The 18,280-nt window shown below is 36.8% G+C and overlaps 1 protein-coding gene across 1 annotated transcript; it reads right to left on the bottom strand.

The window, feature by feature from the left end:
- On the bottom strand, window positions 2,377–4,657 carry LOC109826230 (protein CUP-SHAPED COTYLEDON 3-like). Its single transcript, XM_020393242.1, has 3 exons — window positions 3,854–4,657; window positions 3,159–3,424; window positions 2,377–2,725 (listed from the first exon to the last, which is right to left on the bottom strand). Exons 1-3 carry the CDS (start codon window positions 4,020–4,022, stop codon window positions 2,399–2,401), a joined length of 762 nt encoding a protein of 253 aa, XP_020248831.1. The 5' UTR covers window positions 4,023–4,657; the 3' UTR covers window positions 2,377–2,398.

The raw sequence follows: 18,280 nt of genomic DNA, 5'->3' as shown, positions 1-18,280 counted from the left end.
GGAGGGTTCTCTGAAATTTAGAATAAATAAAAGTGTAAAGAAATCATAGATCCCACGCATCAAATGTAAAACAAGCCCAAATTCTTGACTAAGTATAAATTTGCAGCATGGGCTTCTACTATAACGTTAGGCTAGTTGAAATCAGAGGCAGGATGGGCTATAATACTTTAAGATCAGGCTTGACGTAATAGGGGCCCATCAACATTTGGGCTTCGCATCGGAGAAGTATTGCCTTTCTCTACTTGTTAAATGCTATAGTAGCTTTATTATTGAATTTAAAATAATAAAAGAAAAAAAGAGGAACTAATTTCAATAATAAGAACTTTAGTGTTAATATCATTATTATATGGCATTAAAAGAGCTGTAATACTAATAATGACAGTGGTGCGTCGTGCACAGCTATAATAAGGCCAACATAGCTCATGCATAGATATTCCATGTTGAACGAGTTTGGTCGAAAGAGTCAACGTTAAATTAAGGGCCAAATTATTATTCATAAGCACGTGCTTGACCTTTGATTACGCTAAGCTCGAACATGGAACTAATGGGAATTTTGGTTTGTAATTTTGATACTTGAGTATTAAGGCCGATACCAAACACCATAAATTAATACATCTTTTTGTCACTGATGAATAAGATTGTTTGATGGAAAATATACTATCAAAAATCTTGTTCAAATGTTTTTTTTTTTCTCTCTCGAATATATATGATACGAATGAGGAGAGGTCCATAATGTTTCTCCCTTGTATACTCTACATAGATAAAGGGGACATCTGGATTGAAATGCTACCTTACTGTGAATAAGACTGATTTAGCGAGAGAGGGACAATTGATTTAAATAGTTTTTTTTTCTTTTATCCAATAAAGTAGCTACATTCTAGACTTTTGTAAGTGAAGCAAAATATAAATGTTAAAAATAATTATAATTAAAGCAAATAAAAATCTAGCTAGGTAGATGATTGATATTTCCTACTGCAAAAGAATCAGCTAATTACAAGCAATTAGACCCTAGATTTCCTACAGAATATGGATGAAAAAATTGATAGATTAATGTACTTAGACGTTCAACTTGAGTAACTTCTTGTTGCTGTGAACATTGAAAACTAAATGGACCTTTAACTGAATTTCTCAAGTGCTTGTATCCCAGTTTTGATTCAGTAGAAACTATCGAGCGTGCATTTCTCATGTATATATATATGCGTGTAGTAAACTTATGTTCCACAAGGTACAACTTAAAAATTTATATATATCCACCTATAATGATCCTTACTTGAACATTCATGTAAATGATTATAACCATTCATTATGACCGATCTCATACGGTTCCACAACGACGTCGCACGCAAAACAAAACAAAACAAAACAAAACCGTAGTTTAAAAACTTGCCGGATATTAGTGACATAGAGTGTTTTGTGTTGTTACTTCAATAGCAATTTTTTTACCAATGTTTTAAAAAACCTCCGCCTAGCCCACCTAGGCGTATGCCTAGGCCTAAGCGGTACATTGGCCGCCTACCTTGCACATAGCATCTAGGTTGCCCATCTAGATTTTAAGAGTGTCTAGGAGAGCATGATCTACCTACATAGGCTGCACCTTTTAGGTATTAATCGTGATTTCCTCCTTTACAGTCTTAATGTCCTCTAACCTCCTCCAAACTCCAACTATGAACACCTCATCTACCTTTCGCGACCTTTAGCAAACCTCCTCCACTACCACTTAAGAAATCTGTCTAGGTGTCAATTCAGCGCCTAAATTTTCTATAACATTGACATTTATTATCGGTAATTATAATTAAAATCTAAAAATATGAAAACACCTAGGCCCCGCCTAGGCTCTAATTAGTGTCGGGTCAAACGCCTAGATCGCCTAGCGCTTTCTGCAACCTTGACTTTTACCATCGTTCAAGGTATCATTTGGGGACAAATCTGTGCAAATTTTACCCAATTTTGACAAAGAGTGATTGAACAGAGATAATTGCAAGCACGAGCTTATTCAAAGACAAAATTGAACTGAGTGGTAGTATTTATTTATGATATTCGCTCCAAGAGCTTGGTAACAATAAGCTAACTGACAAATGTTTTACTGAAACGCTGAGCACTCTCTCTTGGAGATATTTTAAAATTTTGATAAAAATATTTACTTGGAATCTGACAACTATGATCATAAAAATATTTACTTGGAATCTGACAACCATAAAATGTGGCACACGTGATAAATAGCTAGTACATGCTAAATCAACTGCACGACGTACGTACCACAAAAGTAGACATTTCTAAGACTAAACTATACTATAACATCCAATATTAATTAATTACATGACCACCTCAATAATTCTCTGACGACGACAACTACTAGTAGAGTTCATCTTTGCCAACTTTGAGACCTAGGATCTCCTAGCTAAGGTTCCCACACCCCAGAGAATTTCCCCCCAAGGTCCACATCCAAAAGCAATCCAAGCTCGTCACCACCGCAGGAATCCATTTCCATTTGGGGCGTGAAGTCAAGAAAATTGCACTGCAGCAAATTGGCTACATTATCAACGAAGCTTGAGTTGTTGCCATTGCTGTTGTTGTGGTTGTTCTCTTGGTGCGGACCACCGTAAACTGAAGGAGCTAAGCTTAAGGGTCGGTCCCCCATTTGAGGAGATGATGATGAGCTCATCTTCATCTCTTCTTCTTCCTCCCTTTTCCTCTTGCGGAATACTCTACACAGTACCCAGTCCTCCTGCAGTAAGAAAGAATTGAAGCCACGTACAAAAGAAAACGAGTTACAAAGAATTAATAATTAGTGCCAGTTTTTAACACAGCCAAAAAGTATAAGCTTGTTTAATTAGGTAATGTTGAGAACACACGTGGTACGTAAAATTCCAAATATATCTAAAGATGAGAACTTTCTCAACCGATTTTATCCTCTCATATATAGGGGGGCATACCTCACCACCCTCTCCCCCCCTAGGTAGGTGCTTGCAGGCTAGAACGTTGCTCCTCCATGAAACAAAGCGCCAGGAGATCTTAGCACGCATAATGACAACTAGTTTTATTCTAACTTGATAATGTTTAGAAAATTTTCAAATTATCTTGGAAACCCAAGGGCAAAGAGGTAATTTACTCAAGAGATTATAACCTCAGGAGAAAGAATGCGCCGCAACTGGTGATACCTTCGGGGGCGTATGCGGGTTCTCTAGGCGGAACTCATGCATGACCCAACAGGACTTGATCCCGTTTGGGGCTCTCCCTCGATAGAAAACCAGAGTCTTCCTCATCCCTACGATCTCACGGGCCGATGGATCGTAGACCGTTCGATCCCTTCCAGTGGCCTTCCAGTAGCCAGTCTTGGTTGCCCGATTGGTGCGTGAGCCAGTGGCATACTTGCGGTCTCGAAAGCTGAAGAAGTACCATTCGTTTGCATTTAGCCTGGCCACCTCTGTCGTCACACGCGAAGGAAAATTCAAGAACAGCTCTTAAATTAAAGGCTACTCACAGAATTAATGGCATAAAGAAAATAAGGCTCATACTCATGCATTGTATGGTTCTTTACAAATCAACTTGAAGATTCCAAATTAATCAAAACAAAAAAGAAAAAATTGCTGGCACATTCATGCATGTAGCCGATATTCTCAAGCCTCAATTTGAAAATTCTTTTGTAAGGAATGACTCATTTGAAGCTAGCCAAACCACCAAACTTTCTATTCTAAACAAAACATAACCACCCGACCCCTTTTTGCCCATTGCTCCAGAAGATAAAGAGTCCTTGAACTATATATATATATATATATAAAAGCTTTGAGAATTCGAATGGAACCAATAAAGCCATACTGAGGTATAGAATTAGAAAGTATGAAAGGCTACTCACCGGGAAGTTCCCATGGCTCGCGAGTATGCAAGTCCACTTCCACCATTGTTCCCTGCATGACTCTCTCATTGCTCACCTTCTTGTAGAGGTAGTGGCACACCAGCTCCTCATCGCTCGGGTAGAACCTAAACCCTGGGGGCAAAGTAGACTCTATATCCCTCAGTCCCATATTTCCGCGAGTGAAAGAGAGAGTAGCAGAAGATGTGTTTAGGGTTGGTTGCGTTCAGGAAGAGACTTAAATTCTTCTGATCAGTTGGAGCTTGATGCTTATATACAGAAGAAAGGCTATGGATGTTGGTCTAGTTTGGCCATGAAAGGTGTCCCTACTGTTGGGAAGTTTTACCTTTTTTTATATCTGTTTCCTTTGGGAGTCGCAATATATCTCCCGGAAGAAACTAGGACTAGAGAAGAGCCATAGTCTCAAGAAATCTCCAAATGGCAAGTAAAATAAAAAATTGTCACTCTATGTCCTTGCCATGTAAAAAAGGAAATTAAGAAAATTTACGTTAAACTTTCTAGACATATAAGGTTGTTATACTGGGAGAGCAGTCAACCAGTGAGGATCAGAACAAGCTGACATCATGATATATTTAGGCAAAATAATTGGCTGAAATCTCTGGATAATATCATCTCTGTGCATATGACAGTATGACACAAACGATGCTCGTGGGTCCGATCTTCATCTGTCTAAATGTTGGCAGTTTTTCTGGAAAAAATGCCATGCTGAACAGTGTAATTATTGAACCCATACATATGTGGTATTTTCCTAACAAACGCGTGCTATCAATGGAGAGTTCCTGCAAAAGATTATTTCTTCATAGAACTAATTAGTATTTTCCTGGGCTTTTTTGTAGCATACATGATCAGATGTTGCCATCCTCTACGTTCAAGATGGAAAGTTAACTCACAATTTTGTACTGTTTTAAAGGAAAGATTACAGACCCTAATAGCAAAAGAATTAATTTAAAGTTAACTCACAATTAATGTTGTGCAAAACTTGCTTTCTTCCATTCTAAGTTAAAAGGAGAATTAACACAGAGGGAGATAATCAATTATGTTGTCTTCATGTGAGTTAATAGTATCGATAGAGAGTATGTAGATAATGATCTAAATGTTACCATTATGATGGAGACCAGTGGATTATAAATAATGGAGGTTAGGGACTCGTATGAAAGATTCCTTTGAGATGACCATAATATATAGCCCTAACTGTCATGAACATGGTGCCAACAGGGTGGGGACTGTTAACTTTGGATTTTCTCAACCGAAAAGAATGAAAAGATAAGAAAGAGCAAGGGTGGAGCCAGAGATATTACTCAGATAGGGCACCATAATAATTTAAAAGTACAGACAATTTTAAGTCTCAGGAATTATGCGAAAGGTTTTGAATTAAAGTTGCAGATTGAGAGAAGTAATGGCGATTTCTGAAGGAGAATGCCATTTGGCATTTCAGTGAATAGAAATGAGTAGTAGTCGTAGAAGATTAATTGCAGGTGAAATAAAGAAAAATATACATACTTACTGATTAAGTTTGCTATGATTTAGTAAGGATATTCGAAGGTGTAATAAAGAAAAATATACAGACTAACTGATTAAGTTTTCTGAGGGTTCCGGCTCTGCACGTGCTGAACCTGAAATGGCTCCATTCTGGGAAGAAACCTACAAAAGAACTCAACTTAAAAGATGGTTATAGAACTGAATTAGGCTTAATTATCCACTTAGATAAAACAACTTGAGAATTTAGTCCTCGGATGCAATTTGGACCGGTGCACAAAGGGATATAAATTCAGGAAAACGTATCAATAAAAATTTCATTTGTTCTTCTTGTGTGTGCGGAATAGGTATAGAAGCTGGAGATGTGCATAGCAATGGCCAAATTTGTTAGCAGCACAAAGATGTTTTGATTGTTATCCATTACCGGCATAAACTTAGCTGGACTACTAAGATTAAGGAAGTTTTAGTAATTTAATCATTCTGAAAGACCACAAAGAAAACCTAGGAAGGACAATGATATCATTTGGTATACAACAGGATGCACTGACATCAACCATGAAATATTAACCAAACCACAGAAAACTGAAGAATCATAAGGGTATTACAGCCCTCAAAGACAAGTTACTGTTGAACTATGTAGGCTAAAGAAAAACATGGAGCACGCAAAATTTGCGAAGACTGGCTAGAAAGGGAAATAAGAAGCAATCATTAAGCTCCATGATTGGGAAATTGATATATAGTTTCTCCTTGAGGAGAATTAGTGTGAGCGTTGCACAAAGAGTGACGACTCTATATTCCCTTTTCTCCTTGTGATTGGGGTTTGCTTCTCAACATCAACATAATTTCAAAACTTAGAACATTTAAATTTTTTTTCTCCATTTCATATATGTCACGTGTTGCTAAGTAAGCTCTCAATCTGAACAGATTACTATAATCTATCACACATCTTGATCATAATAGATAGATGCATAATGAATGAAGGAAATATCAGGCTACATATGACAGGGAGCTATGGCATCAATTAGAATTTGATCAATTTTAGACGGTGATATCATAGTAAACTCCTTGGCAATGGGTTATTCTCAATATGTTTCTCCTTATACAGTCATCACTGTCTATCACCCATAATTGCAGCACACAGTTCGTACATGAAGAAACCATTGAGTAGTTTTTAGCGTCCAAATTGGAAAACCAACATCACTATCCTGCACTATGTTATTGTTGGCAGGTTCCTTCTCTGAAATGCATGATTTCTCCAAATTTTTGTTATTTATCTGTCATGAAAATAAAAGAACAAAATTGATTAGGTTTCAGCTCTCCCCCATTAATGAGAATCATAAAAAAGAAGCTTTATAATAATGACAGATGACGACGACGATGGATATTGATGTTCTTGTCCTTTTTTCAAAGTGGCATCAAGAACTTGAGACTGTATTTTCCAAAAATTAAAGTTGGTGGTAGGAACAAAGACTAACTTTCAGTCCCTAAGCTCTAAAGACTAAAGAACAGAAACAACAATACCAACAAAGCATTTATCCAAAACCTGAGATTAGCTTCACATGTCCTTTCTTCCATTCACATTTATTAAATACCATCTCCTAGCTAAATTAACAGCGACCATATCCCTTTTCGTTTAACTTTCACCTATGTTTGTTCAAGACTACCAATAATAATATCGAGCCAGGAAAAAGAATTATGATCCTGCTTGTTAATCAAAAAGTCTCAACTAGAATTGGACAACTGTATACTTAATTCTTGGAAGGTGGGATGAGTCTGAAAAAACTGGGATAATGTGGAAAAATTTTCTAGGATTTCCAATGATGTAGCTCATTTATTTATTTGTTTTATAAATTTTCAAGTTAAGGTAAGACTGATTATTCAATGCACGGCAAGCGTAAGACAAGTAAAATAATCTAGTACAATATCAAACAACATAAGTAAAATAATAATAACTATTAATATCAATCCATCAATCATAATGCATAATTGATCACTTCGTTGGACTTCGATCCTCATTGATTACATTAATTTCTTCTACTAGCATTGATTCATATCATCAAGTAATAAATAAATAAATAAGAAACTTTACAGAGCAATAGCATATATTTTATTTTTTTATGTTTTATGTGGATAATTCTGTTGTTGGCTTAATTAGTCTGATGGTACTTGGTAGGTATTCACCAATCAGACTAAACCATTAGTTTTGTTAACAGTTATATTCCCTTAGTGAGTAATAAAATCCATAAATATTAATATTGTCATACCTGTAGTATTAGTTACTGTTTCATGTATAAAAATGGAATTAGAATTCTTTTGAGTGTTAGACTAATTATCTCCAAATTCCCAAATTAATATTCATACTCAGATGAATAACTTCATCTGCATCGAAAATGAGGTCCCTCTGCATGAGGGAGAGAGCACGTGCGAGAGGCAAATGTCAATTATTGAACTTCTCCAACACCCGAGGATCTAGGCCATCCAATGAAATTTGGATAGTTCAACTGTAACTATATTTAATGGCTTGTGAGATCTCAACCAATCACACAATTAAAAGTCATACCAGTTATCCTGTTCGAAGAGTTCCAGTCATCATGATGTTAATGCCTATGAAATCAAAACAATTAACAGACACAGAAGTAACTCATTGTATTTTCCAAGTCAAGCAGACACTGATAGAATTTGAAAACTCAAGAAAAGAAAACAGGAATCATATGTCCAATAGAAGATGCCAGTGTACTATATTCTATATGCATCACAGAGTTGTCATATTTTATCGGTATAGTAGTGGCTTCTAGTTTCCTTGTTTCTTTATATTTAAACAAACACCGGTATATTTTGTCGTATGTATAAAATATTGTCACATAGTTTTTCATTATGTACATTTTCCTTTTTGATTTTTTAACTTATGCTTGATCTTTCAAAAGAAAACATCAATTTTCTTAGAACTATGAACTCCATTTTTTTTATTTCTGTTAAGAGCAGGGGACAAGATCTAGTTTCCTTTAGACATTTTTATTTTTGCGTAGTAAATTCTAACAGGCTTTCCCATCATAATAACGTGTAGGCATCAAATGATCTGCTCCAGAATGGCTTTGACATAGATAACGCTATACCGAAGGTCACTTGCTAGTAGATACTGCCACAAATATTCTCTTTTGTTTATTATTAAGGTTTCCTATGCGTGCATATGTGCAGAAGCTGACATTTTACTATGACATAAGAGAATATAAATGAGATATTTTAAATTTTTTCCCCCGAAACATAATGGTAAAGAATGAAACTAATCATTCTGAACGATCGCTAGCTTCAACGCAGATAATGGATTTTGTTTGGACTTTCATTTGCTTAGATGCAATTGTATGAATGGCATGATCATGAGTCGCGCCCACATTGGACAGTCCTACAATCATAGTGCATAAAGATCAGTGCCTAACGCGTTCATCACGCTATCTGATAATAAACTAGTCGAATGGTTCTCATAAGTCGTCGTCTTCTTACACGTTCTTTCCCTTTCTCTGACAGTAACAGATTGCGGTGTTGGAGAGCTAACACGTATGGCTTTTGCAAGCTAGTTAGGGGGTTTGTGTTCAGCATAAGACTAATAATTTCAATAGCTTGAGATGGTGGGAAATGGTTGTCTACAAGCATTGCTCAGGCTGATTTGTGACGATTCTTGAAAGGGAAACAGAAAAAGATATTGTTAATATTTACCTGGGCAATTTAAAAATTGCAACCTCGGCTGTGATTAAGAATTTAAGAAAACATCAGAAACTGCCGCGCTAACGGGAAGGATGTAGTTTAACATCTTAAACAATGATACAATGGCAAAAGGATACGGTCACCGGTGACGAGTAGAGTACCTAGCACATCGAATGTAGTTAGTACTGAGGATGGGCTGAGATGTAACAGCTTTTGAAAGAGGACAAGGATTAGAAACAATATGGATATAGCTACGTGTGTAGTTAAGAATATTTGATAAAACAGAGAATCTAAGTATGGGAGCCATCATCCTTAGCTCAAGACTGCTTGATCCGTTTCATCTGTCTTAAACTTGGTAAATACCCCTCTTTCAAAGTCCTGACTTCCGCGAAAATATTGTAACCATACAAGGTAATTACTCACTGTCAAAACATAAAAATATAATCTTTAACCATGTTAATGGGTGGGGAAAACAGGTACAAATGACAGTAACATGTTTCCCACACTGAAACTAGAATAGAGCCAGTTGAAAAAGAGCTTTTTTAATTCATTTACCCAAACCTGGCCGCTGCATAGTTTAGTGACAACAGTTCAATCATTAACCGTGTTATATTGAATGAAGGAATAAAGTTAGATGAGATGTCAACATCATGAACATCACATTATTAAGAGTACGAACAAGTTAGGTAGATGGGTTCTACTCATCAGCCAACAAACCTAGAAGAAAGTTGCAAGTAGGAAAGTAGGATGATGACAGCTTGTAGTAAAATGGTTTCTCGTTGGCTCATGAGTTCAACAGTTCACCTATAACTAGAATTAAGTGCATAATTTTGAGAGAGAAACAAATTAACTTTTTCGTCCGTCAATTTCTGAAAAGTGCATGTGATTTCCGATGTCTGGTTTAATGAATTGATGTGGGTGCCTGGTTTAATGAGAATCTATAATGTAGATAGTTCCAATCAGACAAGAAGATTGATTAACCATGGAAAAATCTAATATCTGCAGGCCAACTATTAAGCAGACATCTTTAGGGGCTCATACGTAATTCTCACACTAGCCTCACAAAAAAAGGAGGCTTCTTCCCCTACTCGCTTTCAGATGTTTCTGACTCTTTACTCTCCTGTTTATCTCTTTAGTTAGCTCTTTTCACCTCCTTTCCTATTTTATCGAGCAAATCCTTTTAATTGATACTCTATCCCATTAGGAGACCAGATGACAGAATTTTAGAGCTAATACCTGACTTGGACACATATCATAAATTATGAGGAAAAAAATCATGGGTAAGGATATTGATGATGGTGGTGAATTGATTGGAAAACATGGCAATGAGCTGAAAGACATCAAGAAGGCACTAAGCGTATCTACATATCGTCTCGAGTCACGACGAAGAAATTTGCTGAATTTAAGATGCAAAGATCACAAGGCTTTTACGCAGTCTTTAACTTATAGAAGGGATTTTTTTAGAAAAACAAAGTCATGTATGCTTTATGGATCCTGATATTGGCAATAGAATGCAACAAGTTTAAAAAATGAGCATGGATGAATGAAGTGTTGAGATGGGTGCCAAAATATAGTACAAAAAGTGAATTTACTTGTCAGAACTTAAGGCAGTTACAGTTGAGGACATATCCAACAGAGATTGATGAGGGCAAGAGTAATAAGGTTGTACTCAAGATTGATTCACTTTTACCAATTGACGTATGATCAATCTTTTTCTAAGCTTTAACAGGAATTAGTACTCAATAACAACCCATACTACAAAAAAAATATTGGATAATGAGTCTTATCCATTGATCATAACTACATGTTCAACTTCAATGTATTAAGAGACCATTAAACCGACCATGGACAAATCATATTGAGGAGAAGTCATATCACTTCAGGAGAAAAAACTGGGTTAAAGAGAAAATAACTGAATCCATGTTCAGATGCTCCAATAGGATGATATGAATCGACGAAATTTGGATTACAATAAGTCACTCTAGAAACAGACAAGAAAGCCGATCTGGAAAATGCAGATGAACTATTAAGCCAGAGAGGCAATCGAAGATCACAATTGAACAGGATGTTCAACCTATGAGGACATATGAGAGTACAAGGCTATACACGTGGTTCTTGGCATGACTCATGAATTTTGGTGCAGCAGAAGAGACTTTCAAGAATTTACGATTAAGAACAATAACCGAAAGACCAGGAAATGCAAGCTACAGAATGAAAATGCAAAACCGGGAAAAATAGAGCATTCTAGTGACCTCATTCTAGAGGACCTTTTGATGTAAATCGCATAAATGAGCAACGTATCCCAGAGTGAACAAACAACATTTTGCTGGTAATTGGCTCAAAGTTTTCACACTCGGACAGAGGCAAACTCTCCAAGATGTGCACACAAACTACCAAGACAGATAACAAACACATGTGATTCTTAGGCTAGCATAACATGTAGGCTTTCCCTGCGTCCTATCCATTTTGATAATTGCGGAATCTTTACCTCAAAGGTTCAGCCCTCTTCGGTTAACCTTCCCTCTCTTTCTTCCCAATCTTACCACATCAAATCTTTAGTTGACACTATCAAATCTGCCTATCAGATATCAAATCAAATTATACAAAATTAGATAACTCTGGTTTAGTTTTATTTTGTGTTGTCTGACCATGGAGAGCACAAAAGTAAGTGGATACATAGGAAAGACCAATGCATGAAGTTAACACAATTATAGAGGCAGTAATGCTACAGTTATTACAATAAGGAAAAAAAGTGAGACTAAGAGTTGGTCAATTACATAGAGAGAAGAAGGTGACAGAGTTGTTGCAAAGTTGCACGCTAGATCAGAAACTAGGAGGAAAAGGAGAAAAGCTTAGAGCTCTAATTGCAAGATCAAAAGGCAAAAATGTGTACCTATATGTTCTCCGTCCTTTGACATGCCATATTCGTTTTCGCAAAATCAGCATAGGGATCTGACTCGTAATTGAATATGGGATATGGAGATAATGCGGAAAAATTCACCAAATGGTTGGTTAATCTTCAGGGAGAATCAAAATGAAGAGATCCCAGAAAAACCATAAATATATCATGTTCAAACCGGTACATTGAAACCTATAAATAATCTAGAAAATGAAAGTTTCGCAAATGTTCAAAGGGTTCATGAATAGAGTGGTATACGGAAGACCTTCACCTAAATTGCAAGTTTGAGGACGATTTTGGAACTTCTAAATAATCTGGATAACTTTATGTCGTGAGCTGCAACATCCTTTGTTATTTAGTGCTAACATTAGCAGTTGAACTTTGCATGTGTATTGGCCTATTAGCTTGGATTGGAACACCTTTGTCGAGAAGAATGATGGCAGTCCAGATCAAGTTTCACACAATCATCCTTCTGCATTCATCAGGAGTTTGGGCAGTCTGGTTGCAATTGTCCCATTAAACAAGACTCCATTATTTTATATTATAAGCTAAGGGCAGTTTCCATCAAAATAGTTTGTCAAAATTTCGGAAAAATTCACTAAAAGTTCTAGCCTAATTGTTATGAACATCTATAAACCTTTACTACTATGATATGCTGGTTCTCACTAGAAAAGTTGGTGTATTCTGAACCTATTACTGTACCTAGAGATTGATACATCAAAGAATATGATATGATTAGAGCGTGTCTCTCCCTTTTCTCAGAGAGCTATCATACATAGCTTACTTTGCTCATAAGTCATTATTTAAGGTTCTCCTTTACAAGCCTAATACGCATGACATAATGTACATACATATGCATCCCATTGCATACGCGGAAAACTCTCACCTGCAGATGCATGTGCATCCATGCATAAATTATGCTCGTTGGAATGTGCCCAAATACATGGGCAACCAACCACAAACAACCATTCATCCGCATCATGCTGTCACATGCGTTTTATGCAAATTCCAGACTACCTCCCCTTCTGAACATAGGGACGCACACGTTCACATGACTGGTGACAGGCGCATAGCTGTATACATGTTCACAGAGATAACAGGTATGTGTGTACAAGTGCAGGTGTGTATGTAGGTACCTGTGCATGTACGAATGCTGCTTTACTATGATTTGAATAATTTTTCATGACTGACACTTAGCTATTGTTTATATCCGTGAAAGTATAGATCGTCCCTAGATTGGCGACGAGGTCTTGTCATGGAATTTGTAGTAGAGAAGGTGTTGGGGAATTTTAGTCTCCCCGCCTACTATGATCTCCGCAATTCGGAAAGCCAACCCACAATCAATAAGATATAAAATAATTACAATCAAGAAGAAAGAACACCGAGATTTACGTGGTTCAGTCGACCAACTTCGACCTACGTGCACGAGCAACAATACGAGAAATCCACTAAGTATCAGAGAGAACTACACAAGAGAAACCACTTAACTCTCATCTCTCAATCTCTCAACCTCACATACATAATCAACTCTCATATTATCTCCAAAGCCCTCTCCTTATCCCAATGATGTAATCTTTTGCACGGATAAAAACTGCGAAACCCTCTCCCAATGATGTAATCTTTTGCACGGACAAAAATTGTGAAACTCTCGCCTCTCACATAATATTCTTGAATCAGGTTACGCCCTCTGCTAACCCTAGATTACAAGAATATTAGCTCTCTCTCTCCTCTGCTTCACCTTGATTTTTCTTCCAACAATAGAATGATATATATAGGAAAATCAAAACTCTACCTCTAGCTTAACTTCTTAATTAGAATAGGTTTTAAACTCCCAATCATGATAAGACTCGATCTCCTAATCATGATAGATCTCTAACCCTATCTAATTCTTATGAAGTTATACAAAGAATCAAAGACACAATCCTAACAATCTTCACCTTGGATTTGATTCCCAAACTCCCTTAAAGATATATCATCGTCGTCTTGAAACTTTGTCTCTCCCGTTAGTCTTCAATTTCTTCCGCACTTCAAATCAAAGCATCTGCACTCCAACTGGATGCACCTATGACACACACTTTCATCTGTCTTGCTGTGGTGCCTCCACCTCTCTTGTGCGCACCAAGAAATCTTCGTCGCCTCTGACATTAGAAGCAAATTAACCATACTTCTCCTCCCAAACTGAACTTGACAATAGTCTTCCCACTTATTGTCCTCGTGCTCCACCTGCATCGCTCGTCTCGAATCATATTGGTGCACATTTCCTACTCCATACTACGAGCCAAATGCCTCCATATCCTCCATTACTTAGCTTGGACCGAATATGAGCGCTCATCGTCTTCAAGTCTAATGTCACCATCACTATCTCTCTGTGTGTCACTCAGCCATGTCTGCTTGCAAGCTCCACCTAATCTGGCACTATCCTTCTCGAGTCTACACACTAACCAACTATTGCTCCCACGATGACTCTGAATAATTATATACTGACAACTCTACTACTAGAATCACATCTAATTCTCTATACCAGTCTCATCTATCGCATACTCGTTTGTCCTATCTGCCATGCTGCAAAAATTGTCTTGCCGATGAATATCGAAATATCGAATTTCAGACTCGAATAAGTCATCATCCTCTAACCACAATCAAAATTCAAATCAGTCACTATAGATATTAAATTTGATAAAACCGATATAAAAAATAAACTCAACACGTCAAAAAACCCTAGGAACGACTCCTGGATCACCAAAATCCGCCTCTAAATCATCGATCAAAAGACAAATCAATCTGCACCGTTGGATTTGATTTAATAGTTTGTAAGCAAACCCTCACTCAAACGTGAAAGCACTCTAGAGGGGGGTGAATATGGTTTATACTAATCTAATCTGATTTAAATATCAATTAAAACTTACTAACAAATATCCTAGCAAATATGATATGCAACAAGATATATATGCAAGGATAAATAAACTAAACAAGGACAAACAATATAGTGGATGAAATAAACAAGATGCAATAGGCGATATAAGATGAACACAAAAATAAATACGTCAATGCAAACACAAACAAGCAATATGATCACGAAGTTCGGACCTTCCGTCCTACGTCTCCACTCCCCACTCCCGGGGAGAAATCCACTATCACACCGAGTTTTCGACGCTCACCTAAAAACGTTTACACCTCACACTCGATTTTCTAGCTTATCGAAAACTTTACAATTAACACTCTTGCAATCACACTCTACACCCTCTAAGTGTTGGTCTCTAGTCCGTGTCTCCCTCAAGTGCTCGGATTTACAACCTCTCCGTAGGCTTTACTACCGACGTCACTCCTTTTGAGATAATCCCGTCTCTCACCACACACTCCTCTCGATGTACAAGTGTATTACAAAGTGATCTACACAATGAAGACTCAAATACAAATTTTGTTCTCTAATACAAGGATGAGAACTAAGTGTAAGCTCACTCTCTAAGTCACACAATCTCACAATCATAATTATACTATGTATGCAAATACAATAAGCTCAATGATTGTGTGTGTAAACAAAGAGTAAAACAAATATAAACTCAATTTAATCTAGTAAAAAATAAATATGACAAATTAAGCATAAACAAGCTAAATAATAAGTTTAAGAAAACTTCTCTAAAACAAGAGTGGAGGGATGTAGATTGAAGCCCAAACAAAAATGGATAATCTCCTCTTCCTTTTGTGAAAATTTCTTCACAAAACAAACTTTAAACAAAACTTAAATGAATTTTTAAACACCCTTCGAACTGTTTTTAAACACCCTTAGTTAGGTGGGAATGATAAATACAATGGGGTATATATAAGGTAGAAGAAAACAACCCAAGAAAATACCAAAATCCCACTAAAAACAAAAGCTGGAAACTAGCCGTTATTGTGTAACGGTAACATTGGCGGGCGACCGCAGAGACCAGTCCGGTCGACCGCGAGCAGCTAAGAAAACAGGCTGAGTCTTTGGACTTTTTGCGGTCAACCGCAGCAATATACGCTGTCGACCGTGAACTAATATTTCTGATACTCAGGCTGAAAACTGAAAATCTGATTTTTAAACTCGTTTTAAAAATAATAAACAAATTCAGAAAAATATAAAACTTTGGGGAATGCTTGTAAACATGAAAACAAACATGCTATAAAAACTGGTTTTTAAATAGCACCTCCCAAATAAGAAATCTCTTTATTTTACAAAATAGTCCAAAACATGAAAACGAAATACATGAAATTTGATATTTTGACTAAACCATGTTTTGAAACTCTACAAAATGATTTCATAGACTTAATAAAAGATGTATATAGTGATATTAAAGTCTATAAACTAATAAAATAATATTTTCACAAAAACACCTATATGTTGATAAAATCAACAAATATGTGTGTGATTAATATAAGCTTGAAGTTTTAACACACAAGTATAAACCTATACAATAAACACTATAAACTATATATCCAAGCTTGATGAAGGTCTTCATTGTAGCTTGTCTTGGTAACCATGGATGAATCTTGAACTTAGATTTTGACTAGTATGCATAGGCTTTATTCCACTATTCCGCCAACCTCCAACGGATATGATCGTGAATACTCGATTCCATCCAACCTCAAATATGTTGTTTGTCTAGAATACCTAATGAATAAACACAAACACTAGACAAACAATATTAGAGATTGTTTGTAAAATCATCAAAACAAGATTAGAAGATGTAGGCTCATAACATGAGACCTAACAAAGTGAACAGTGTTCCCGTCGCTGCCATAATACTCCCTGCTACAGTACCTTTTCCTTTTTCTTTATCTTGATTCTTGTAAAGCCGCCGATCTTCACTTTTGTATGACGTCTATCTTGCGAACACGCTCCCGAATCCATCATCGTCGCTCTGATACCACTTGTTGGGGAATTTTAGTCTCCCTGCATACTAAGATCTCCGCAACTTGGAAGCCAACCCACGATCAATAAGATATTAAATAACCACAGTCAAGAAGAAAGAACGCCGAATTTTACGTGGTTCAGTCGACCAAGTTCGACTTACGTTCACGGGCAACAATACGAGAAATGCACTATGTATCAGAGAGAACTACTAGAGAAACCACTCAACTCTCGTCTCTCAATCTCTCAACCTCACATACATAATTAACTCTTATATTGTCTCTAAAGCCTTCTCCTTACAATCTTTTGAATGGACAAAGACTACGAAACCCTCTCCCAATGATGTAATCTTTTGCACGGGCAAAAACTACGAAACCCTCGCTTCTCACACAATATTCTTGAATCAGGTTACGTCCTCCGCTAACCCTAGATTACAAGAATATTAGCTCTCCCTCTTCTGCTTCACCTTGATTTTCCTTCCAACAATAGAAAGATATATATAGGGAAACCAAAACCATATCTCTAGCCTAATTTCCTAATAAGAATATGTTTCAAACTCCTAATCATGACGAGACCCACATCTCCTAATCATGATAAATCTTTAACACTATCTAATTCTTATGAAGTTATACAAAAAAAAATTAAGACACGATCCCGACAGGAGGTTGCAGGCCATAAAATCACAGAGTATACTGTAAATCACTGGGATACCAAACTAACTAGGCTCAATACACGAGCAATTCGACTAATTAGTCTGTTGACATCATATATATTAATCACATGCTTCCCTTCGAAGATTGCGTTCAGTTATTAATACCAGTTTCATATTATTTAATTAATTCACATTCCATGATTAAAGCTCCTTTTCGCAAATCCATTTCATGCCTCAATTTTCTCCCATTCTAGAGACGTTCTTCTTCCTCCTCCTATTCCCTCCATTTGAATTATTATATAACTACTTTAGCTTCGTGAAAATTCTAGCCGGGGAACTGCGTTCAAGAAATTTGAGATGTGCGTACGAGGAAAATAATATGGGCGGGGGGGAGCAAAAAAATCCAGAAAATTAAAATTCCCGCAATAAAATTTTTACCTGGCTTCGCGCTCTAGTGAGCGACACTGTCAATTACGATCTCCGACGAAATTAGGTTTTTGAGAGAAGCCGCGAATTTATTTATTTTTGTTTCGAAAACAGAGGAGAGAAAAGTTGTCCTCGATGCTTTCGATCCGTCTTCCCTCTCTCTTTTTAATTTTTCGGTTATTTTATTCCTCCAGTCGTGATGGGCTAAATTGGACTGGGCCTGGACACGCGGACACAACATAAGGAGCGTACGTCCCAGGCTCCACAAACGCTGATCGAAAGCCCATCTAATTTGCGCTCGCGGCCCTCTCCCTGATTTGCGCGAGTGCCCCTAGAACTCTTCCTAATTTACCCTCAAACACAAATCAAAACCGTTCGCTT

This window comes from Asparagus officinalis, chromosome 10 (assembly GCF_001876935.1).
Source record: "Asparagus officinalis chromosome 10, Aspof.V1, whole genome shotgun sequence".
NCBI classification, from domain to species: Eukaryota; Viridiplantae; Streptophyta; class Magnoliopsida; order Asparagales; family Asparagaceae; genus Asparagus; species Asparagus officinalis.
The sequence above is the reverse complement of the archived record's forward strand: the minus strand, read 5'-3'. Positions and strand labels throughout refer to the sequence as shown.